This window comes from Lepidochelys kempii, chromosome 24 (assembly GCF_965140265.1).
Source record: "Lepidochelys kempii isolate rLepKem1 chromosome 24, rLepKem1.hap2, whole genome shotgun sequence".
NCBI lineage: Eukaryota > Metazoa > Chordata > Testudines > Cheloniidae > Lepidochelys > Lepidochelys kempii.
The window spans coordinates 12,822,802-12,845,494 of NC_133279.1; the positions used below are offsets into that span (position 1 = coordinate 12,822,802).

The 22,693-nt window shown below is 58.7% G+C and overlaps 1 protein-coding gene across 1 annotated transcript; it reads left to right on the forward strand.

Annotated features, from left to right (window-relative positions):
* The first annotated feature begins 773 nt into the window (after positions 1 to 773).
* Positions 774 to 21,009, forward strand: ZBTB32 (zinc finger and BTB domain containing 32). Its single transcript, XM_073323403.1, has 5 exons — positions 774 to 1,984; positions 18,084 to 18,175; positions 18,932 to 19,018; positions 19,556 to 19,720; positions 20,771 to 21,009. Exons 1-5 carry the CDS (start codon positions 774 to 776, stop codon positions 21,007 to 21,009), a joined length of 1,794 nt encoding a protein of 597 aa, XP_073179504.1.
* The last annotated feature ends 1,684 nt before the right edge of the window (positions 21,010 to 22,693 follow it).

Genomic DNA, 22,693 nt, shown 5'->3' on the forward strand with positions numbered 1-22,693 from the left:
ATGGGCTCATGGCCCCGCGAGCTGGCCCAGGCCCCACCCCCTGTGGGACAGGCTCACGGCCTTGCCCGACCCCCACAGCTGGCCCAGGCCCACACTCATGCCCCCACTGAGATACTGCTCCTGCCAACCTCTCCTTCCCATCTGCCCCTCTGCTCTCCGCTCCCGCCATTCCCTCCCCCAACACACTGTTCCCAAACCCCCACTCCTGCCTGTTCCTCATCTACACACCAATGCCCCCAATTCCTGCAAGGCCACCACCTCTTCCACGCAACCCCCAGCAACCCTCTGCCCTCCCCCACAACCATCCCCCTCCATGCACCCCTCCTGCCAGCCCCTCCCCCCAGGCACAGTCCCACCCAGGGCTGGCAAGAAGGGAGCGGAACGAGGGACAACTGTAGCCCCCAAATGTCTGTGTAACTAAAGTGAAATGGGAGGAAGTGGGGGTCCAAATTCCTCTCAACGGGCATGTTCCCGCCATCCCTGAGCATTGGGTCTGTGACCCCAATCTTTTGCAGTCCTCCCCCATCCTGCCCCACGCACACTCCTGCCATCCCTGAGTGTTGGGTCTGTGACCCTGGTGGCCATTTTGTGCAGTCCCCCTGCCCCCCACGCTCCTGCCATCCCTGACCCTTGGGTCTGAGAGCCCGGCAGCCATCTTGCACAGCCCACCCCCACTGATGATCTCCTTGTCTTGTCCCCAGGAGGAAGAGCCCCGTGGCTGATGGAGGAGCTGACCCCTGACCGGCAGCGCCCCTGAGCCCCGCAGCAGGGAGATGGCGCGGCGGATCAGGCTGCACAGCCCCTCACACCCAGACCTGCTGCTGCACCGGGCTGGTGAGCTGAGGCATGCACAGGCCCTGTGTGATGTGTTGGTGCGTGTGGGCCAGCGGGACTTCCCGGCCCACAGCTTGGTGCTGGCCTGCGCCAGCCGCACCCTGGCCCGGCTCCTCCTGCTGCAGGGCCCCAGCAAGCTCTGCAGTTTGGACTTCCTTGCACCTGCCACCTTCAAGCACGCCCTGGACTTCGCCTACACTGGCAGCCTTGAGGTGGCACCTGAGGAGCTCACCAGCCTCCTGGCCACTGCCCGGGACCTGGAGATGGAGGAGCTAGAGCAGGCTTGCCTCAGGGCACTGGGGACTGGAGGCCCCGATGGGACTGGCATTGGCGACATGGCTGGTGGCCATGATTCAATTGGCGTTGGCGACAGGACTGGTGGCCGTGATGGAGTTGCAATTGGTGGCGGCACTGGTGGCCATGATGGAATTGGCATTGGTGACAGGACTGGTGGCCATGATGGGGTTGCCACTGGCGACAGGACTGGTGGCTATGATGGAGTTGCCATTGGTGACAGGTCTGGTGACCCTGACGAAGTGGGCATTTGCGACAGGACTGGCAACGGGGATGGTGGCCATGATAGAGTTGTCAATGGCGACAGGGCTGGCAGCCATGATGGGGTTGGCGCCCAAGACACAAGGAAGGAGACAGTGGCTGGGATGTCCCAGATGAAGTCTGTGGTCACCAGCCCTGTTGGCAAGACTGTAGCACCAGGCAACCACAACCTAGTTTTATTGGCCGATGGGCCCTGCCTGGCCCTGGCTAGGCCAGACAGTAAGGGGAGCCAAATCCAAGATGGCAGCTTGGCACCCAGTTGGGTCTTGTTTGAACAGTCCTCCCTCAAGCCACGGGAAAGTGTCATCACGGCCCGGCCACTGCCTCAGGAGCGCCGCGCCCATCCCTGGCCGCCAGAGGTGCTCTGGGGGCCAGAAGGGGTGGTTGCTGGCTACCAGCCCTGCCCGCCATTGCTCAGCTACCAGCTGCGGTCGCTGCCTTCGCCCTTGGGTGACCTGGGGCCCGGGCACATGGCCCTCTCGGCGTCCGTGGGTTTCCATGGCTACATCCGACCCTTCCCCTGCGGGCTGGAGACGGGGAAGCCGGGCACCCCCATTGGGATCTCGGGCAGAGAGAAGCAACTGGAAGACCAGAGGTGAGCGGGGTGGGGGTGGTAGAGAAGCCATAGGTGATGGGAGTGGGTTGTGGGAGGCTGGGAGCAGGACTCCTGGGTTCTATCCCTGGCTGGCTCTGGGAGTGGAGTGGGATCTAGTGAGTTAGAGCAGGGGGGACTAGGAGCCAGGACTCCTGGGTTCTATCCCCGGCTCTGGGTCGGGAGTGGGGTCTAGTGGATTAGAGCAAGGGGAGCTGGGAGCCAGGACTCCTGGGTTCTATCTCTGGCTGGCTCTGGGAAGGGAGTGGGGTCTAGTGAGTTAGAGCAGGGAGGGCTGCGAGAAAGACTCCTGGGCTCTATCCCTGTCCCTGGGAGGGGAGTGGGGTCTAATGGGTTAGAGCAGGGGGAGCTGGAAGAAGGACTCATAGGTTCTATCCCTGGAAGTGGAGTGAGGTCCAGTGGGTTGGAGCTGGGAGCCAGGACTCCTGTGTTCTATCCCTGTCCCTGGGAGGGGAGTGGGGTCTAATGGGTTAGAGCAGGGCGGGGGCTGGGAGCAGGACTCCTGGGTTCTAACCCTGTCCCTGGGAGGGGAGTGGGGCCTAGTGGTTAAAGCAGGGGACCAGGGGGGATGATTCAGGCCATGAGGTTGCTGCCCTCCCCTCCTCCCGTGGCTCCGGGGCACACTGGCTCTCGCCCGAGGCTCCTGTTCCATGGGAACTGGCCTCGTCACTTGTTTCCTGCCTGGTCTCCTTGAGGCACCCTCCCCCTGAAGGCAGGCAAGGCAGGCGTTGTTGCAGCTCTGAGCAGGGCAGGAGGGGCAGGCACCTTGCTGAGCACCGCTGACCTTTTGTACCTGTGGCCGGAAGCCGCTCGCCTCCGGCACCAGGCCATCTAGATTAACCCTGGGGTAGGGGCACTGCAGCCCGGGGGAGCTGAGGGGAGGGAAAGTATTGTCCATGAGGGGAGCTCCTGGGTACCCCAGCTCTGGCCTGGCGCTGTGGGGGGAAATCCCCCGATCTCTCTGGTTTGCAGTTATGCCGGTCATGGCTCAGGGCCCCCCGCTCCCTCAGTGACACACAGATCCTGAGCCCAGCAGGTTGCTGCCCCAGAGAGCAGAGGAGCCTGAGATGAAACGGTCCCCACAGGAGGGGGTGGGCGGGTGACTCGCCAGTGGGGTTTCCCCCAGCTGGCCCCACACCCACATGCCCGACTTCAAAGGGCTGAGTTGTTCCTAGATGACACATTCTTCCCCCCCGCGCCGTTCACATTTTCCTCTCGGCAAATTACCTTAATTCAGAGGGTGGGGAAGTGAACGGGTATCAGGGGGCTGTAGGGGTGGATCGGGGTACAGCGGATGTAGGAGTGGATCTAGGTGGGGGGAAGTGGGGATATGAGGTTTAGGAGTGGATTGGGGGAGGGGGCTATGGGGTGTAGGGATAGATCTGGGTGGGGCCAGGGAGCTACAGGGTGTAGGGGTGGATCGGGGCAGGGAGCTATGGTGTGTAGGGTTGGATCAGGAGGGCAAGGGGGCTACTGTAGGGGTGGATCTAGGAGTAGCAGAGGGACATGGGATGTAGGGTTGGTTTGGGGAGCTGGAGGGATATGGGGTTTAGGGGTGGACTGGGGCAGGGGGCTATGGGCTATAGGGGTAGATCTGGGGTGGGGAAGTGGGGGCTATGGGGTGTAGGGGTGGATTGGGGAGCAGTGGGATATAGGGTGTAGGGGTGGGGCAGTGAGCAATGGGGTGCAGGGGTGGATCGGGGGCAGGGGGACATGGGATGAAGGGTTGGTTTGGGGAGCAGGAGGGATATGGGGTATAGGGGTGGATCTGGGGTGGGAGAAGTGGGGGATACGTGGTGTAGGGGTGGATTGGGGAGGAGTGGGGATATGGGGTTTAGGGTTGGATTGGGGACCGGGGGCTATGGGGTGTAGGGTTGGCTCGGGAGGGCAGGGGGCTACTGTAGGGGTGTATCTGGGAGTAGCATGGGGACGTGGGGTATAGGATTGGTTTGGGGAGCAGGGGAGATAAGGGGTTTAGTGGTGGATCGGGGCAGGGGGCTATGGGGTGTAGGGGTGGATCTGGGTAGGGGCAGGGAGGGCTATGGAGTATAGGGGTAGATCCGGGTGTGGGATATGGGGTGTAGGGGTGGATCTGGGAGGAGCAGGCGGGATATGGAGTGTAGGGGTGGATCTAGATGGGGGCAGTGAGGGATATGGGGTGTAGGGGTGGATTGTGGGCAGGGAGACTATTGTTGTAGGGGTGGATTGGTGGGCGGGGGGATATGGGTTGTGGGGGTGGATGTCGGGGTACATACGGGGGCTGGACATTGGGCAGCCCCAGTTCTCAGCCTCCTAGACCCAGAGACTGTAAGGTCAGAAGGGCCCATTGTGATCATGCTCTACCCTCCCGTGCTTCACCCCCAGAGCCTCACCCTTCCATCCGCCTGTACCGACCTACAGCCTCTGGCTGAGCAGCTGCCGTGGTTTGAAGACTTGAACCTTTCACCCTCATGTGGGGTGCACTAGGGGCCGGGGATCGCGTGGCGGCTCTTTCCTGTTCCCAGATGTGGGGCAGGAAGTGTATACATTGCACACAGGGTACTGTGCGCCCTTCCCCTGCTCAGCCCTGCCCCTCACCATGGGACCAGCCCCCTCGACCCGCACAGCAGCCCAGCCTGCACCCTCGGCACTTGGGCCAGGTCCCAAAGCTTTCTGGGTTGAATGAGTCTGGCTTCAGTTTCCAGCCTTCCATGGTGCAGATCTTCCTCTGGTGATCCAGTTATTAACAAGCCGTGCCCCTGTCAGCATGCCAGACTGCAGCCAAGTTGCCCCTCAACCTGGCCCGTGTCCAGCTAAATTGATCCTGTGCCTGGAGTATCTCCTCTCAGGATCCCTCTCCAATTTATCCACATCCCTTCTGAAAGAGGGGCTCCAGGACTGGCCACAGGGTCCCAGCTGCACTCACACCACGGCCAAGTACAGAGGTCAAATAACCTCTGGGCTTCTCCAGATTCCCCTATTTATAGACGCCGGGGTCGCCTCTTTTGGAGCTAAAAGAAAAGGAGTACTTGTGGCATCTTAGAGACTAACAAATTTATTTGAACATAAGCTTTCATGAGCTACAGCTCACTTCATCGGATGTACTCCTTTTCTTTTTGTGGATACAGACTAACACGGCTGCTACTCTGAAACCTGTCTTTTGGAGCTGTCCACCATCAACATTCTGCGGTCCCAGGTGGATACATTGACATTTAGCTGTATTAAAATGCAGAGTGTTTGCTTGTGCCCTGTTTACCAAGCCACCCCGATCTCCTTGAATCGGTGACATGCCCTCTTCAGTATTTCCCATTTGTCCAATTTTTGTATCATCAGACAGTTTATCAGGGATGATTTTATGTTTTCTTCCAGGTCATTGTTAAAGATGTTAAATAGTGCAGGGCCAAGAGCATTTAGGATTCTTTTTTGTTCCCAATATACTTCAAAAACTCCTTCTCATTGTCCTACTCTCTGCTGGACACAGATTGCATCTGGCATCCTTTTGCTTCCCTTATCCAGTTTCTACAATTCCAAGCTTCTGAGTGATAGTCATTGCTCTCCATTCCCCCATTTTCCAATTTGCTATGTATTCCCTTTTTGTGTTTTAGAGCCACCTGCACTTCCCCTGTAAGCCAGGTTGGTTTCAGATCCGGCATAGCCGTTCTCCAGCTTGGCTTTCCTGGCACCTAGTAAAAGTGTTCTCAAACAATTCCTAAGGGTCACTCACATTTTTCTGCTGAAATCCTGTCTCCCAGATAAGACTTGTTGGTGCATGGAGCCCCCTAGTGCCCAGCTGGGGATGGGCACCGCATTGCTCAGCCCTAGGCTCAGAGCTGGGCACCAGCCGGGGTTGTGGGAGTGTCACGGATTGGGGAATTGGGGAGTGCAGAATTGGGGCTGTGCCCCCAGCTTTGGAACAGTTCCTTGGTATAGCCCCTGTGATGTGCCAGACCCCCCAAGTGGCTCACATTGTTCTGCCACATGGCCTCAGCGCCTCTAGGCTGCACCTCGGGCCCTTCTTCTTCACTCTGTTCAGCATGGCAAACAGAGCCTGACGCGCTGGAGGGCCTTGTCCACTCTGCAGGACTGATGCCAGCTCCTGTGCCCCCACCATGCACCTTCCCTGTTCTGGGGTCTCTGCCCAGCTCTCCTGCGGTGAGGCAGGGGAATCCTAGCTCCTCTGAGTCGTGGGCTGGCCAGGGACTACGTCCTGGTGACCAGTTTTGCAGCTGTCTTCTCCAATTGCCCATTGACATGGGGTCAGTGAGTTTGTTTTCATGACCTCGTTAACAACCCCATCACACCTTGGCCAGCCAGGTGACATTTATAGCTTTGTCTCCCGGCCTGCCCTGAGAGTAAAAACAGACCTTTACCCCACACCAGGCAGCCATGCATAGGGGAAACTGAGGCACCTATTGGGGTCATAAATATATTATGAAAATTGCCACGTTGTCACAGGGGAATGCTCCCTGCATCTCTTCTTCTGATGAGTGGTGCCCCCAGCCCGGCAACCCCCCAGGGTTTGGCTGCCACAGTGTTGCATGTCTAGCAGGCGTGTGTGGGGCCTGCATTACCCAGACAGGCAGGAATGGGTGCCTCTCAGCCCTGGCCTCCGGGGCTCCCGTTACCTGCATCTACCAAAACCGGCTGCAGCAAGAGTTCTAGAGCACCAGCAAGCCAAGGATGTAGAGGGCCAGGCAGCAGGATGCAGGCAGCCTGGGTGTGGTGTGGAATGTGGTGAGGTGGGGTTCTAGAGCATGCAGGAACAGCAGGGTTGCATTCTAGAGCACCACACAACTGGAGACTGTTCTACAGTAGACACAGGAGCAACTGGGTTCTAGATTGCTTCAGCATGTTGATGTCCCCGTTCTGGAGGAAAATGTATGGCTAGGTGGTTTTCTCGAGTCACTCTGATCATCTGCTGTGAGGTTCTAGAGTGTTCCCTGGTGGTATTGACAGATGGGTTCTCATGTGGATGGTGGGGGAAGTGTTGCCACATTCTAGAGCGATACATGCAGCCAAGTTCTAGAAGTGTGGGAAGATACTAGCTTCACTCTAGAGTAAGAATTGGAGGTGCCTAGGTTCTGGAATGGCCTAGGTTCTGTGGCATATGTTGAGGGCAGCTGGGTTCCAGATCATTTGATGGGGGCTGCAAGATTCTAGGGGGATGGGGATTTGCAGGGTGAGCTGGGGGGGGTGTCTGCCGGCTTCTAGGCAGATGGGGACCTGCAGGCTGAACTGTGTGGGGCTGCTAGGTTCTAGGGGGATGGAATCTCCAGGGTGAACTGTGCGGGGATGCCGGTTTCTAGAGGGATGGGGAAGTGCAGTGTGAAATGTGGGGGACTGCTGAGTTCTAGGGGGATGGGATCTGCAGGATGAAATATGGGGGGCTGCTGGGTTCTAGGGGAATGGGTTCCAGTGCGATGGGATCTACAGTGTGAACTGTGGGGGTGTCATGGACTCACAGGTCGTGCCCACTCTTGGCCCCATACAATCCCTGGGAGGAACCCCCTTCAGGGCAACAGCCCTTCTTGGGGGTCCACTCTCTCTCTGGGGTTAAGCCCCTCTGCCTCCTGGAATCGCACCTCTCTGAGCCTTAGCACACCTGTCTCTCGCCCATGGGCTCCCTCAGCGAGTCCACTCGCTCTGGATGCCCAGGACCCCCCACTCCCAGAGGGAATAATGCAACCCTACCCTCTAGACTGGAGCGACTTCCAGCTAGCATAAAACAGGAGGGTTTATTGAGCGTCTGAACACAGCACAGGAAACTCTCTGGGCTTCAGGCCTGGCCTCCCTCAGCACAGCTCATCTAAGTCTGCCCTGCATCCAGGTGGGTTCTGCCTGCTCTCCCTCTCCAGTCCAGAGACCCTGCCGCTTTCCAGCTGGGCATCCGATATCTCTGGCTCCAACAGCTCCTCCCCTGTCCTTTGTCTTCTGTCCCTGGTAAACAGGTAACTGGGGCCCTCTCTCTTCAGTCCTTTGTTCCCCTCTGACTCCAACTGGCTGGTCAGGTCACCGGGGTCCTCTCTCCTCAGCCCTTTGTCCTCCCACTGGCCAGAATCAGCTGACTGCCAAGCTGGGGTGGGCCTCTTAGTCAGCAGGTCACCAGTTGTTAGGGTTCCCCATCTCCAGGCCGTTGTCTAGGGGTCCCAGCTGCAAGGTGAGGGCACACCTGGTCCTCTGCAACAACAAACCCTCTCCCACCACCTTGTTAAACATGCAGCACACAGGGAAACTGAGGCGCGCACATGCTATTCATGTAAAACACTACAAAAATCCCCAACTTCCTCACAGGGGGGCTCCCAGGTTCCAGGGGGATGGCATCTGCAGGGTGAACTGTGGGGGCTTCTGGGTTCTGGGGGGATGGGGACCTCCAGGGTGCACTGTTGGTGGCTGCTTTGTTCTAGGGCATTGGGATCTGCAGGGTGAAATGTAGGGTGGGGGGGTTCCTGGGTTCTAGGGGGATGGAATCTCAAGGGTGTACTGTGGAGGGCTGCTGAATTCTAGGGGGATGGGATCTGCAGGGTGAACTGTGGGGGGCTGCTAGATATTAGGAGGACGGAGACCTGCAGTGTGAACTGTGGGTGCCTCTTGATTCTAGGGGGATGGGAACTGCAGGGGTGAACTGTCACGGGCTGGGGTTTTCTGGGGGGATGGGGACCTGCAAGGTGAACTGTGGGGAGCCACTGACTTCTTGGAGGATGGGGACCTGCAGGGTGAACTGTGGGCAGCTGCCAGGTTTAAGGGGGACAGAATTTGCTGGGTGAACTGTGGAGGGCTGCCGGGGTCTAGGGGGATGGGATCTGTAGGGTGAACTATGGGGTGTAACAAAGCGGCCTTTGGCGGGACACACTGAGAGTATTAATTCAGGACAAATTGCTTAGAGCAGGGCAGTCACAGCCGAAGGCTGGGGTTCCTTCTCTACTAAGGCACACCAAACCAGCCAAACAGAGAGGACTTTGGTTTTACCCCACTGGCTAACCAGAAGTCATACAAGCAATTCCCTCAGACACTCCAGTTTCCCAGTATCACCATAAGTGCCACTCCTTATGGGGATGAATGGTTATGAAAATCAATACCCCAGTAAAAGAAAAAAAGGTTCTCCCAATCCCAAAGGACCAAGCCCCAGACCCCGGTCAATATACCCGTTAGATTTTACCCACAAATCACGCTGTTGCCAATCCTTTAGAATCTAAAATCTAAAAGGTTTATTCATAAAAAGAAAGAAATATAGATGAGTTAAAATTGGTTAAATGGAATCAATTACACACAGTAATGGCAAAGTTCTTGGTTCAGGCTTGTAGCAGTGATAGAATAAACTGCAGGTTCATATCAAGTCTCTGGAGAACATCCCCAGCTGGGATGGGTCATTCAGTCCTTTGTTCAGAGCTTCAGTTTGTAGCACAGTTCCTCCAGAGGTCAGAAGCAGGATTGAAGAAAAGATGGAGGGGTTTCCAGGGCATTTTATATTCTCTGCCATGTGGAAGGAAACCTCTTTGTTCTTACTGTGGAAAATCACAGCAGCAAGATGGAGTTTGGAGTCACATGGGCAAGTCACATGTCCATGCATGACTCAGTTTGCAGGTGGCAGCCATTGCTCACATGCTACCTTGAATGTTCCCAGGAAGGCTCCTCAGATGTGGATTGGAGTCTTCCAAAGTCCATTGTCAGTTAAGTGTTTCTTGACTGGGCACTTACTCAGAATAGTCCTTTCTCAAGAAGCTGACCAAAGGCTTGACTGATGCTACTTAGAATCAAACACATTGAGAAACAAGTACATAGCCAATATTCATAACTTCAAATACAAAAATGATACACACATACAGACAGCATAATCATAACCAGCAAATTACAACCTTTTCATAGACATCTTACGTGACCTCCTTTGTATGAGATTTGGTGCAAGTATAGGACCTTGGTTGCAACAATGATCTATATGGTCACAGTTCATGTCAATAATGTCACATCGGGGCTGCTGGGTTCTAGGGGGTTGAGGCTCTGTAGGCAGAACTGTGGGGGGCTGCCGGGTTACAGGGGACCTGCAGGATAAAGTGTGGAGGGCTGCTGGATTTTAGGGGGATGAGATCTGCAAGGTGAACTGTGGAGGGCTGCTGGAATCCAGGGGGATGGGATCTGCAGGGTGAACTGTGGGTTCTGTTTGGTTCTAGGGGGATGGGAACTACAGGGTGAACTGTGGGGGCTGCTGGGTTGTAGTGGGATGGGACCTGCAGGGTGAACTGTGGTGGCTGTCAGGTTCTAGGGGGATGGGATCTGCAGGGTGAACTGTGGGGGGCTGCCATGTTCCAGGGGGATGGGATGTGCAGGGTGAACTGTGGGGGGCTGCCATGTTCCAGGGGGATGGGATCTGCAGGGTGAACTGTGGGGGGCTGCCGGGTTCTAGAACAGCAAGCCAACACCCCCAGATGCTGGGGCACAGGCCAGCAGTGCCAGCAGATTCTTGCGCCGGGGGTGTGGGGGAATGGGGACCTGCAGGGGACGGTGCACAATCGGGTTTTTGATCTGGCGCCCAGCTCCCTCCATGCTGCGAGCTGGGGTTTCCCAGCTCAGGGACATGCCCACGACTCAGGGCAGCTTGCACGTGTATAAACAGCCCTGGAGCTTCGGCACAGCTGCCCGCTGGCACGCGCCAGCCATAACCACATGGTCCAGAGTGAGGTGTGGGAGCTCCCAGTGCTGGGATGGAGCGAGACTGTCGCTTGTGGTTCAGGGCAGCGGTTGCGATGAGATGATGTAGGGGGTCCCGGATACACAGGATTGGTGCTGTGCCCCTGCTTTTAACCTGTCCCTTGGATGAACCCATCAGCATCCCAGCCCCCCTTGGGCAGTCCCTGCCCCTAAGTCTGAGGCTTTGCCCCATGTCGGTCCCACCCCAACTTCCCATGCTTAGCCCTGGGCCAGGGTCTCGGGGAGTCCTCTGGCCATGGGGGGTTTCCATTGTCTTCTCAGCTTGTCCATCACTATGGGTCAGCCTGGGCGTCTGAGCGTGGACACAACCCTTCAGCCCCTGCTGGGGAGCAATGGGACATGCAAGAAACCTGAGGCATGAACTTTGTCACAGAGGGTCAGAGTGGTGGGGGATTGGAGGGCAATGGGGGTCAGAGCGGTAGGGGGGCCAGGGAGCAATGGGGTCAGAGCTGTGGTGGGCTGGGGCAATGGAGTCAGAATGGTGGGGTCCAGCGGTGATGGGGTCAGAGTTGTGGGAGTCCAGGGGGTGATGGGGGTCAGAGCGGTGGGGGGCTAGGGGGCAATGGGAGTCAGAGCAGTTGGAAGTCAGAGTGGTGGGGGGGTAAGGGACGATGGGAGTGTTACGGCGTAACTGGGGCGATGCTCTGGAACTACTCCCTATGAAGCCAGTCAGGACTCTGGGGGAGCCTCCTCTTTGCGCCCTACACTGTCTCCAGGGCAAGAAGCTTACACAGCTTCGACCTTCCTGGGTCTGACCTCGGAGCATTCAGCATCCTCTGCCCCTCTGTGTGCTTCCTGCAGCGAGTCCGCCAGGGCGGGGCTCCTGGGGAAGCCAAAGGGCCCTGCACCCCAACTCCTCAGTCAGACGTGACTCTCAGCCAGCCGGTAAAACAGAAGGTTTATTAGTCGACAGAAACACAGCGTAGAACAGAACTTGTTAGCACAGAAATCAGTGACTTTCAGCCAAGTCCATCTTGGGGGGAGGGGAGCCCAGAGCCAGGGCTCTGGTTGTCCCGCTGAGACTGACTTGCTTCCAGCTGCCTGGCCCCTGCCCTGCCCATTGCTCCTCCTCCAGCCTTTGTCTCGCACCTGGGCCAAGAGTTACCTGGTTGCATCCCCCTCCTGGCTCTCAGGTTACGAAGGGGCAACCATAGCATCTATGAAGGCAGCTGGAGAAACCCCTACAAAAGTCACACCCCCTTATTCCCACCACCTAGACATTGGTGCAATACATAGGGAAATTGAGGCACGCACAGCATTCATGCAAAACAGTAAGACTCACATATATTATAACATAGGCGCCGACTCCATGGGTGCTGCAGGGCTGGAGCACTCACGGTGAAAAATTAGCGGGTACTCTGGACCCACCAGCAGCCAAGTTCCCCCCGCCCCCACTCTGTCCTCGCCTCTTCCTCCCCTGAGTGTTCTGTGTCCCCGCTCCTCCCCTCCCAGCGCTTCCCGCCCTGCTGATTAACAGCTGTTTGGCAGAGCTTAGGACTTTCCGGGAGGGAGGGGGAGGAGTAGGGACATTGGCGGAGGGGGGGGAGTAAAGAAGCGGGGCAGGGGCGGGGACTTGGGGGAAGGGTGTGAAATTGGGGCGGGGAGAGGGTAGGACAGGGACCGGAACAGGGGTGGGGGTTGAGCACCCATGAGGCAGAGGGGAAGTTGGCGCCTATGCATCATAACACTACGTCCCGTCTCCCCGCTTTGAGACTGAACTGACCGGGGTCACTTTAGCCAGTGACCTGGGGAAGTTCAGGCCTCCCTCTCTGGGATAAAGCATCAACTATAACATTTGTACTCTCCTTAATGTAGACCACCTTCATGTCATAATTCTGGAAGGACAGACTCCACCTCAGGAGCTTGGCATTGGCCCCTCTCATCTGGTGCAGCCATGGCAGGGCGAGTGGTCCCGGTATACAGTGAAGCACCGCCCAACTAGATCCGTCTGCAGCCTTTTAAGAGCCCACTCCGTGGTCAGGCATTCCTTCTTTATGGCTGCATAGCCCTGCTCCCGGGGCAGCAGCTTCCTGCTCAGGTACATGATGGGGTATTTCTCCCCCTTTGCATTGGCCTGCCTCGGCACCACGCCCAGCCCTGTGTCCGTGGCACTGGTGAACACCATAAAGGGCTTGTCAAAGTCTGGGTTTCCCAGCACCAGGCCCTTGACCAGATCCTCCTTCAGTGTGCAGAGAGGCCTCTGGCACTGCCTGGTCCAGACCAGCTTGTCTGGCTTACCTTTCTTGCATAGCTCAGTGATGAGACCTGACACAGAGCTAAAGTGTGGCACAAACCTCTGGTAGTGCCCCACCATCCCAATAAAAACCTGGGCCTGTTTCTTAGTCTGGGAAGCAGGCCAATCGCTGATCGCCCCTACCTTGGCTAGCTCCAGCTTCTGGTGGCCGCTCCCCACCTTGTGACCCAGGTACAACACCTCTGTCATCCCCACCTTGCACGTCCCAGCTTTTACAGTCAGCCCTGCATCCTGGAGGTGACTCAGTCCCCTCTTCACCTGGGACACATGGTCCTCCCAGGTCTGGCTAATGGCACAAATATCATCAATGTACGCTAGGGTAAAATTCTCCATCCCCCTCAGTAACTGATCCTTGAGCCCAAAAGGTAGGACCAGGGACTTGTACAGCCCCAAAGGGGTGACAAAAGCAGGTTTCAACCTGACATCTGGATCCAAAGGCACCTGCCAGTAGCCTTTAGTGAAATCCCTGGTCATGGGGTACCGAGTCCCGCCCCAACTTGTCTAGGATCTCATCAGGCCTAGACATGGGCAGGCACCAGACGTGGTGATGGCACTGAGCTTCCAATAGGCCACACAGAATCAGATCGACCCATCTTTCCTGGGGACCAGCACCACGGGAGAGGGCCCAGGGGCTGGCGGATGGCTGGATCACCCCTAAAGCCAGCATGTGTCTGACCTCTCCCTCCAGGGCCTGGGCTGGGTTCCCAGTTACTCTGAATGGGGAACACCTGATGGGAGGGCTGGCTCCCGTCTCCACCCAGTGGTCAGCTCAGTTAGTGAACCCAGGCTGGTTGGAAAACAACTGTGGTACGAATGCAGGATCTCTCTGATCTCTGCCTGCTGGGCAGGGGTTAGCTCAGGGGTGGGCAAACTTTCTGGTCCGAGGGCCACATCCGCGTGCGAAACTTTATGGAGGGCCGGGGTAGGGAAGGCTGTGCCCCCCAAACAGCCTGGACCCTGCCCCCTCCCACTTCCTGCCCCCTGACTGCCCCCCTCAGAAACCCCCACCCATCCAACCCCACCTCGCTCTTTGTCCCCTGACTGCCCCCTCCTGGGACCCCTGTCCCTAACCGCCCCCTGAGACTCCACCCCCTATCCAACCCCTCTGCTCCGAGTCCCCTGACTGCCCCGACCCCTATCCACACCCCCGCCCCCTGACTGCCCCCCGGGACCTCACCTCCTATCCAAACCCCCCTACTCCCCGTCCCCTGACTGTCCTGACCCCTATCCACACCTCCGCCCCTAACCTCCCCCCAGGACCCCACCCTCTATCCAACCCCCCGCTCCCTGTCCCCTGACTGCCCCCCCAAACCTTCACCCCATCTAACCTTCCCTGCTCCCTGTCCCCTGACTCCCCCCCGGGATCCCCTGCCCCTTATCCAACCCCTCCCCGCCCCCTTACCATGCCGCTCAGAGCGGCAGGGGCTCACAGCCACACCACCGCCCTGCCTGGCAGGAGTGGTGGGCCAGAGCGTTGGCGAGCAGGGTGCTGAGGCTGCGGGGGAGGGAGGACAGCAGGGGAGGGGCTGGGGGCGAGCTTCTCTGGCCGGGAGCTCAGAGTCCAGGTAGGATGGTCCCGTGGGCTGGATGTGCCCTGTGGGCTGTAGTTTGCCCACCTCTGGGTTAGCTGGTCAGAGAGGAATTGATTCCAGTAATGGGCTGGCTCCTGTCTCAGGGAAGAGACCCACCAGGGGATCTTTCCCATTCTCCCACCGGCCACACACGGCCAGTACCAGCCTCTCCCAGTCACAGTACAGCTCCATCATGTTGACCTGGTCCCCTTGGTGGCTGTGAGCCCCGTTGGGCAGTTCCACCACATCGTTCTCCCCATTCAGCTGCTTGATGATCTTGAAGGGCCTGTCTTATGCAGCTTGTGGCTTATTCTTCCTCACCAGGATGAGAACCCTCAGCTGGTCCCCGGTGCCATAGGCTGAATGATCCTACCAGACCTGCCTCCCTTGGGCTCTGGCTAGGTTCGCCCTGGCCGCACTCTCAGCGAGCTTTTCCCGGAAAGTCAGGACATGCTTCACCCTGATTCTCCATTGGAGGAGGCCTTCCCCTCCCATTCGTCCTTCATCAAGTTGAGGGCCACCTTCTGAAAAGGCTCCTCTGTGGCAGGCATGTGTCTGAAGGCTGCTTTACCCTTCTCCCAGGCCTTTTGCACCTCTGGACAAGTCAGCCCTGGTTGGCAGCTGTCCCGCTCTGGCTGTGTTTCCCCACACTCAGCTGGGGTCTCCGGTCCCCCTGAGCTCTGCTTTGCCTCTGCTGTCCCAGTGAGGGCAGGCAGCAAATGCAGGCGTTTCTCACAGCACCAGAGCCAGTGTGAGCCACCTCCCCGTCCACCCCGGCCTCTGGAACCAGCTGATCATTCTATTCCAGCTGAGCAATCAGCTGTGCCTTAGTGAACTTTCCAATGCGCGTCCCTCTCTCTGCACAGTTCTACAATGTCCTTCTTAAGGAGATGGTTATAGGGCACCTCCACAATGTTCCCAAGTGGTCACGGACTCACAGGCCTGTGCTCTCTCAGCTTCCCATGATCCCTGGGAGGAACCCTTCAATGCAACAGCCCTTCTCGGGGGTCCACGCTCTCTCGGGGTTAAGCTGTAGGCTCCTCCACCTCCTAGAACCGCACCTCTCAGAGCCTCCAGCCTGCCTGCCTCTCGCTAATTCCCCCTCGTTTTACTGCTCCCCAGTCACTTACTGCAGGATGCTCTGTCCACAGTGTGCAGTTTATCCCACCTTTACCACCAGTTGTCACAGAGTCACCGGGCGATGCTCTGGAACTACTCCCTATGAAGCCAGTCAGGACTCTGGGGGAGCCTCCTCTCTCTGAGCATACTGTCTCCAGGGCAAGAAGCTTACACAGCAAGAGGGTCAAAGCGATTGGGGGCTAGGGGGCGATGGGGGTCAGAGCAGTTGGGGGCTGGGGGCAATGGGGCTAGAGCTGTGGGGGACCAGGTGGTGATGGGGGTCAGATCAGGGGGAAGGCTGGGGGACGATGGGATCAGAGTGGTGGGGGATTAGGGGGCAATGGGGGTCGGAGCAGTGGGGGGCTAGGGGTGATGGAGTCAGAGCGGTGGTGAGCCGGGGGGCAGTGGGGTCAGAGCTGTGGGGGGCCGGGGAGATGGGGTCAGAGCAGTGGTGGGGCCAGGGGGTTGGGGTCAGAGTGGTGGGGGGCTAGAGTGCAATGGAGTCAGAGCTGTGGGGGGCCGGGGGGTGATGGGGGTAGAGCGGTGGGGTGTCAGGGGGTGATGGGGGTAGAGCGGTGGGGTGTCAGGGGGTGATGGGGTCAGAGTCGTTGGGGGCCAGGGGGTGGTAGGGTTAGAGCAGTGGGGGGCTGGGGGAAATGGGGGTTTATCTAGAGCCGGGTTTATCTCTGGTTCAGCTGGCAGCTAACAACCTGGACAGTTCTCTTCCTGGCAGGCTTTACGCCCCCATCCCTTCCTGATGTGGTGTTGCCTCCACTTCTCTGAGCCTCATTTCTGCCTGCCACATTTGAGACTCACGGTCCTTTGCCTTCTCTTCCACTTCCAGTCTGGTCAGCTCTGGTTTTGTAGCTGCCTCACTCATAGTCATTTTTCTGCTTTCTTGTGCTTATTTCCCTCACCCGAAATAAACAAACAGCAGATAACAGAACGGTGACTTCCTCCTGACTGCTCTTAGCCACTGCACTTAAGACTCACTTAAAATCACAAACATCAGTGCTTAAAGTGTAAACTTCACTTGGGGTAACAAACTGCACATACACCCTGCTTGCTGCGTCACTGTGATGTTCCCCTCTGGGTTATCCGGACTGGTGATCTGCTACGTCACTCCAATCCTCGACTGTGGGAGCCAGCCTTACCCTACTCTGCTGTGAGAACCCCCACTCCTGGGCTGTTCACACACAGCCTCTGGCATATAAGCTGCTCCTTGGATTGTGCAACCGAATGATACTAGCCAATATCTCCGGTCCCACACACAAACCTAGGAACCTCCATCTTGCAGTGTCCAGTTATGCCCGCTGGACACTGCAAGCTTATATGAGTTTGTCAATTTAACAAAGAAATTGATAGGTTCCAGGTTTGTTCTCCCAAGGGGAGTCTCTGTCATGCTTCAAGTCAAACACACGGCTTCAGGTAGAATAAACAAACAGATTTATTAACTATAAAGATAGATTTTAAGTGATTATAAGTCAAAGCATAACAAGTCAGATTTGGTCAAATGAAATAAAAGCAAAATGCATTCTAAGCTGATCTTAACACTTTCAGGGCCCTTACAAACTTAGATGCTTCTCACCACAGGCTGGCTGGTTGCTCTTCAGCCAGGCTCTCCCCTGTGATCAGCACTTCAGGTGGTGGTATCTGTAGATGTAGCTGTAAGAGAGAGAGCATGGCAAAATGTCTCTCCCTTTTATCACATGCTTTTTTCCTCTTGGCTTTGCCCTCCCTCCTTAGAGTCAGGTGAGCATTACCTCATCGCAGTCCCAAACTGACCAAAGGAAGGGGGTGACTCCCTCCAGGGTCTAACAGATTCTTTTGTTGCTACCTAGGCCAGCGCCCTTTTGTTCCTCTGAGGCTGGGCTGGGTTTGTCCCATACCTGCCCTGATGAGATGTGAACTGCCCCTCTGCTCTTGGAGAGTTTTTGCCTGGGCTTGCTTTAAGCCATGAGGATACATTTTCAGCCTCATAACTATATACATGAAATGATAATCTACAACCTCACTATAACATTACTGTAACAGGTTTCAGAGTAGCAGCCGTGTTAGTCTGTATTTGCAAAAAGAAAAGGAGGACTTGTGGCACCTTAGAGACTAACCAATTTATTAGAGCATGAGCTTTCGTGAGCTACAGCTCACTTCATCGGATGCAACAATAACTGTAACAATTACTATAACATCCTATAACAACCATGCTCAGTGCATTATGAGCCTTCTGAAGACACGCAACATGACAAACTTTGCATTGGATACCACACAATCATTTTATAAAGATAAACCTGGGGGTGTAGGATGTTGCCCTGAGGTATAGAGCATCACAGGGGCAATGGGGTCAGAGCTATGGGGGACTGGGGGGCGATGGGGGGCTCTGGTTGGAGATTCACCTGGCCCCATCCTGAGTCCTGTGGGTCACTTGCCGTTTAACCCCTTGTTTTCCTCTTCTCAGGCTGCTGGTGGCTCCGGTCAAGAGTTCGGCATACGACCTCTGTCCGCAGCAGGGCTCAGACGCCCTGCGCCTCCCACTGCTCTGCCACCCACGTAAGGACCCCCCTGTCCCTCCTGCCCACACAGCTGTGGCACCCATGTAAAAAGCCCCCTGCCCCCCCACTGTGCCACCCATGTACACCCCCCACTGTGCCACCCACATATGGACCACCCACCCTACCCCCCTGGCTGTGTCACCCCTGTATGGACCCCCCATCCTGCCCCCCCCGGCTGTGCACCCATGTACGGACCCCCCACCCTACTCCCCACTGTGCCACTCACATAAGGACTCCCCTGCCACCCCGCTGTGCCACTCCTGTACTAACCCCACACCCTGTCCCCACTGTGCCACACAAGTATGTACCCCTCTGCCCCTCCATGCCATCCATATATGGACCCCCACCCTGCCCCCCCACTCTACCACCCATGTATAGACCCCCCACCATCCACCCCCCTCACTGTGCCACCCAGGTATGGACCCTGCCAACTGCCCCACCTTGACCCGTCTCCTCCCACTAGGAGCTCCTGGACCCCTGACCCCAACCACCCACTGCCCCATTACCTCCCCTGGCCCTTCCTCCTACCTTGCCCCTCACCGGCTCCACCGGGCCCCTCCAACCTCCCAGCCACCCCATTGCCCTTGTCTCCTGAGTCCTCCAGTCCTACCCCAACTATCCCCTCCCCTCCGAGATCCTTGATCCCATTCCTCATTGCCCCTCCTCCAGCTCCCCTCCCTGTAACTTGCCCCTGCCCCAGACCCCTCACCCCATCCACCCCACACCCCAGCTGACAGTCACTTTTTCTCCCCAGGGCCGCATCCGTTCCCCCTCCCACCCTGCCGGGCCCGGCGGAGCTGTGACAAGGACCTGCCACCCCTGAGCACGGCACCCCCTGGAGGTGAGAGGGGCAGGAGAAGGGAGACCAGGGGGGCACTGACAGTGGGGGGTCCCTGAGAGGCAGTGTCAGTGTGGGGGTGGATGTTTCAGTTGTTTCAACTGGGCACGTTGTTATTGTTGGGTCACCCAAGGGCAGCGGGGCTGGAAAACCCAGGTTAGATGGCCCATGGGTCTGATTGGGGGGGTGGAGGGTGGGAGCCAGCTGGGCTCAATGGGGAGGGGCTGGTGGGGTGGGCTGGACCCATCTTTGAGCCGTGTCTCTCCTGCTCCTCCCCAGAGCCAGCCGCAGCGGCGTCACCCATGGCGTCACCCATGCTGTACTTGATGTATGGCCTGCGGTGCCCCCCACGGGCCCAGCCGGCCAGCGCCTGGAGCTACGTCTGCCAGCTGTGCCAGCGGCGGTTCCCCAGCCAGATGGTGCTGCGCAGCCGCAGCCGCATGGGTACAGCCTGGGCTGTGAGCGCCCCTGCCCCGCCCCTGTCCAGCTGGCACCCCTCACTCCTGACGTGCAGGACTGACCCCGCTGCCATCCCTGCAGGCCAGCGGCTGTTGGAGCGGGAGTTCTGTGCCCGCGGGTTCCAGGCTGAGGCCAGGCTGCGGGAGTCCCGGCGGGCGCCCCCCGAGAAGCCCTATGAGTGCGGCGAGTGCAGCAAGCGCTTCACCCTCAAGCATCAGATGGAGACGCACTATCGGGTACACACTGGTGAGTGGGACCTGCCGGCCAGAGTGCCAATGCCCCCCGCCCCGTGTGGGGCGCCAGCCCCCCAGTGCTGCGTGCCGCTCCGCCATGGGTGTCATCCCCCCCTTGCTGTGCGTCCCTCCCCCACAGGCATCAGCCCCCCAGTGCCGCGTGCCCCTCCCCCATGGGTGTCATCCCCCCCTTGCTGTGCGTCCCTCCCCCACAGGCATCAGCCCCCCAGTGCCGCGTGCCGCTCCCCCATGGGTGTCATCCCCCCCTTGCTGTGCGTCCCTCCCCCACAGGAGCCAGCCCCCCAGTGCCGCGTGCCCCTCCCCCATGGGTGTCATCCCCCCCTTGCTGTGCGTCCCTCCCACACAGGCATCAGCCCCCCAGTGCTGCGTGCCGCTCCCCCATGGGTGTCATCCCCCCCTTGCTGTGCGTCCCTCCCCCACAGGCATCAGCCCCCCAGTGCCGCGTGCCGCTCCCCCATGGGTGTCATCCCCCCCTTGCTGTGCGTCCCTCCCCCACAGGCATCAGCCCCCCAGTGCCGCGTGCCGCTCCCCCATGGGTGTCATCCCCCCCTTGCTGTGCGTCCCTCCCCCACAGGAGCCAGCCCCCCAGTGCCGCGTGCCCCTCCCCCATGAGTGTCATCCCCCCCTTGCTGTGCGTCCCTCCCCCACGGACCTCAGCCCCTGGTGCTCCCTGACTGTGTTGCACCCCTCCTAACTCCTGGGAACCAGGTACATACCTGTCTTTTACCCCTGCAGGCTGGGGTGTCGCTCCCACACCATCACCCCCAGCCCTCCCCCCACTGGGAGTCGGGGGTGCTCTGGTCCCCCCACCTCCCTGGGTCCTGGGGGGGCAGCCCTACCCCTCCTGCCCCCCACCCTGCCATGGCCTTAATCCCGTGCTTCCCCCAGGAAAGTGAGGCTGGATTTGGGGGGAGGGGCGGCGGGCTAGGGCTGGGGGGAGGGCAGGGAGGGCTTTGGGGGAGAGTTGGGGGGCCAGGGCAGGGGAGAGGGGTGGGAGGGGCTGGGGTACTCCCCCCCCCTCACAGCCCATTGCCCCCTGCAGGCGAGAAGCCGTTCCAGTGCAAGCTCTGCCCCCAGCGCTCCCGTGACTACTCTGCAATGATCAAGCACCTGCGGACCCACGGTGGCGCGGCTCCCTATCGCTGCACCCTATGCTGCCAGTTCTGCCCCAGCCTGGCTGCCATGCAGAAGCACATGAAGGGCCATTGCCCCGAGGAGCTGCCCTCGGACTGGACGATCGAGACCACCTACCTCTACTCCTCCTCCACCTCCTCCTCCTGAGCCGCCCGCGCTGGTACAGGCACTGGGAGACTCATGCGTGGCCTAAGGCGGGCGCAGGGACCAGCGTCGGCGTGGCAGACGGATCTGTGTTGGTGTGTGGCACGGGGAGGGCACGGGGACCAGCGTTGGCGTGGCAGACGGATCTGTGACGGTGCGTGGCACGGGGACCAGCATCGGCGTGGCAGACGGATCTGTGATGGTGTGTGGCACGGGGAGGGCGCGGGGACCAGCGCTGGCGTGGCAGATGGATCTGCGATGGTGGGGTGGGCATGGGGACCAGCATCGGCGTGGCAGACGGATCTGTGTTGCTGTGTGGCACGGGGAGGTAGCGGGGACCAGCGTTGGCGTGGCAGATGGATCTGCAATGGTGGGGTGGGCATGGGGACCAGCGTTGGCATGGCAGACGGATCTGTGATGGTGCATGGCACGGGGAGGGCGTGGGCACCAGCGTTGGCATGGCAGATGGATCTGTGATGGTGCATGGCAGACGGATCTGTGATGGTGCATGGCACGGGGAGGGCGCGGGGACCAGCGTCGGCATGGCAGATGGATCTGCGATGGTGCATGGCACAGGGAGGGCGCGAGGACCAGCATCAGTGTGGCAGACGGATCTGCGATGGTGTGTGGCACGGGGAGGGCATGGGGTCCAGCATCGGTGTGGCAGCACCTGGCATGGGGAGTGGGCACCACTGGCCATGGCTGGACCCGCAGAACACAGATCCATGGCTCGCTCCCCTGCCTGTGACACACGGTGCACTGGGAGCGCCACCCACTGGCTGGGAGTCATGCGTGTGGCATGGGCACCATGGCCAGCCTGCTTCAGAGGGCATGAACCTGCCGCAAGCCAGAGAGCTGAGACTGGAGGGGAGGGATTCTGCCAGTCCCGGGCTGCAATGTCGCAGAGTCAAAAGTGGCTGTGAAAAGGCCCACCTTGATTACCGTGGGTCACTCATTACCTGGCAGCGGGGTGGGACTCATTAGCCCGCGGGAATCCAGGCGATGCTAAATGGTCCAGAGCCAAAAGTAGAGAACTGGGAAGTTATCTGCGGTGGGGGGTGGGGGTAAGAACTGGCCCCAGGGCCAGGGACTGGAGAACTGGGGGACGGGGACAAATAGCTGGAGTTCATTCGGCACTGCTCCTTCTATCCTGCCCCACACGCCCATTGCTCCCACACCCCCTCTGCCTGCTTTGACTCCCCTGTCCCTGTGGGTGCTGCACAGACCCCTCAACAAGACTGAGGTCCCCATCGCACTGGGCGCTGCACAGACCGCCCCCATCACACTGGGAGCTGCACAAACACTGAGTCAGAGACACTCCCTGCCCCAAAGACTTTCCCTATCTGGACAGGCAGAGTCTCCCATTACACAGCTGGGGAAATCGAAGACCAACAAGCCACAGCAACCAGAGTGCCTCAGGCCACTCACCAGCCAGCCCTTCACGTTCCGCTCTCAGTCTGGCTTTGCCAGCTGTGTTGCAGTGTCGATTGCCATTGTATGTTGTGTCCCGTCCCTTGCCCCTTTGTGGCAAGGCCCCACAAGCTGTATGTGTGGTGGGGTGGGGGCGGGATCTCATTTTCTATTAAATGTCTCAGGGATACTGAAGGGCTCTGTTATTTTCTGTTGATCACAAAAGTTCTGTCCTGCCCCTGCCTGCAGGACATTACCCGGCGGCACTTTGGACATG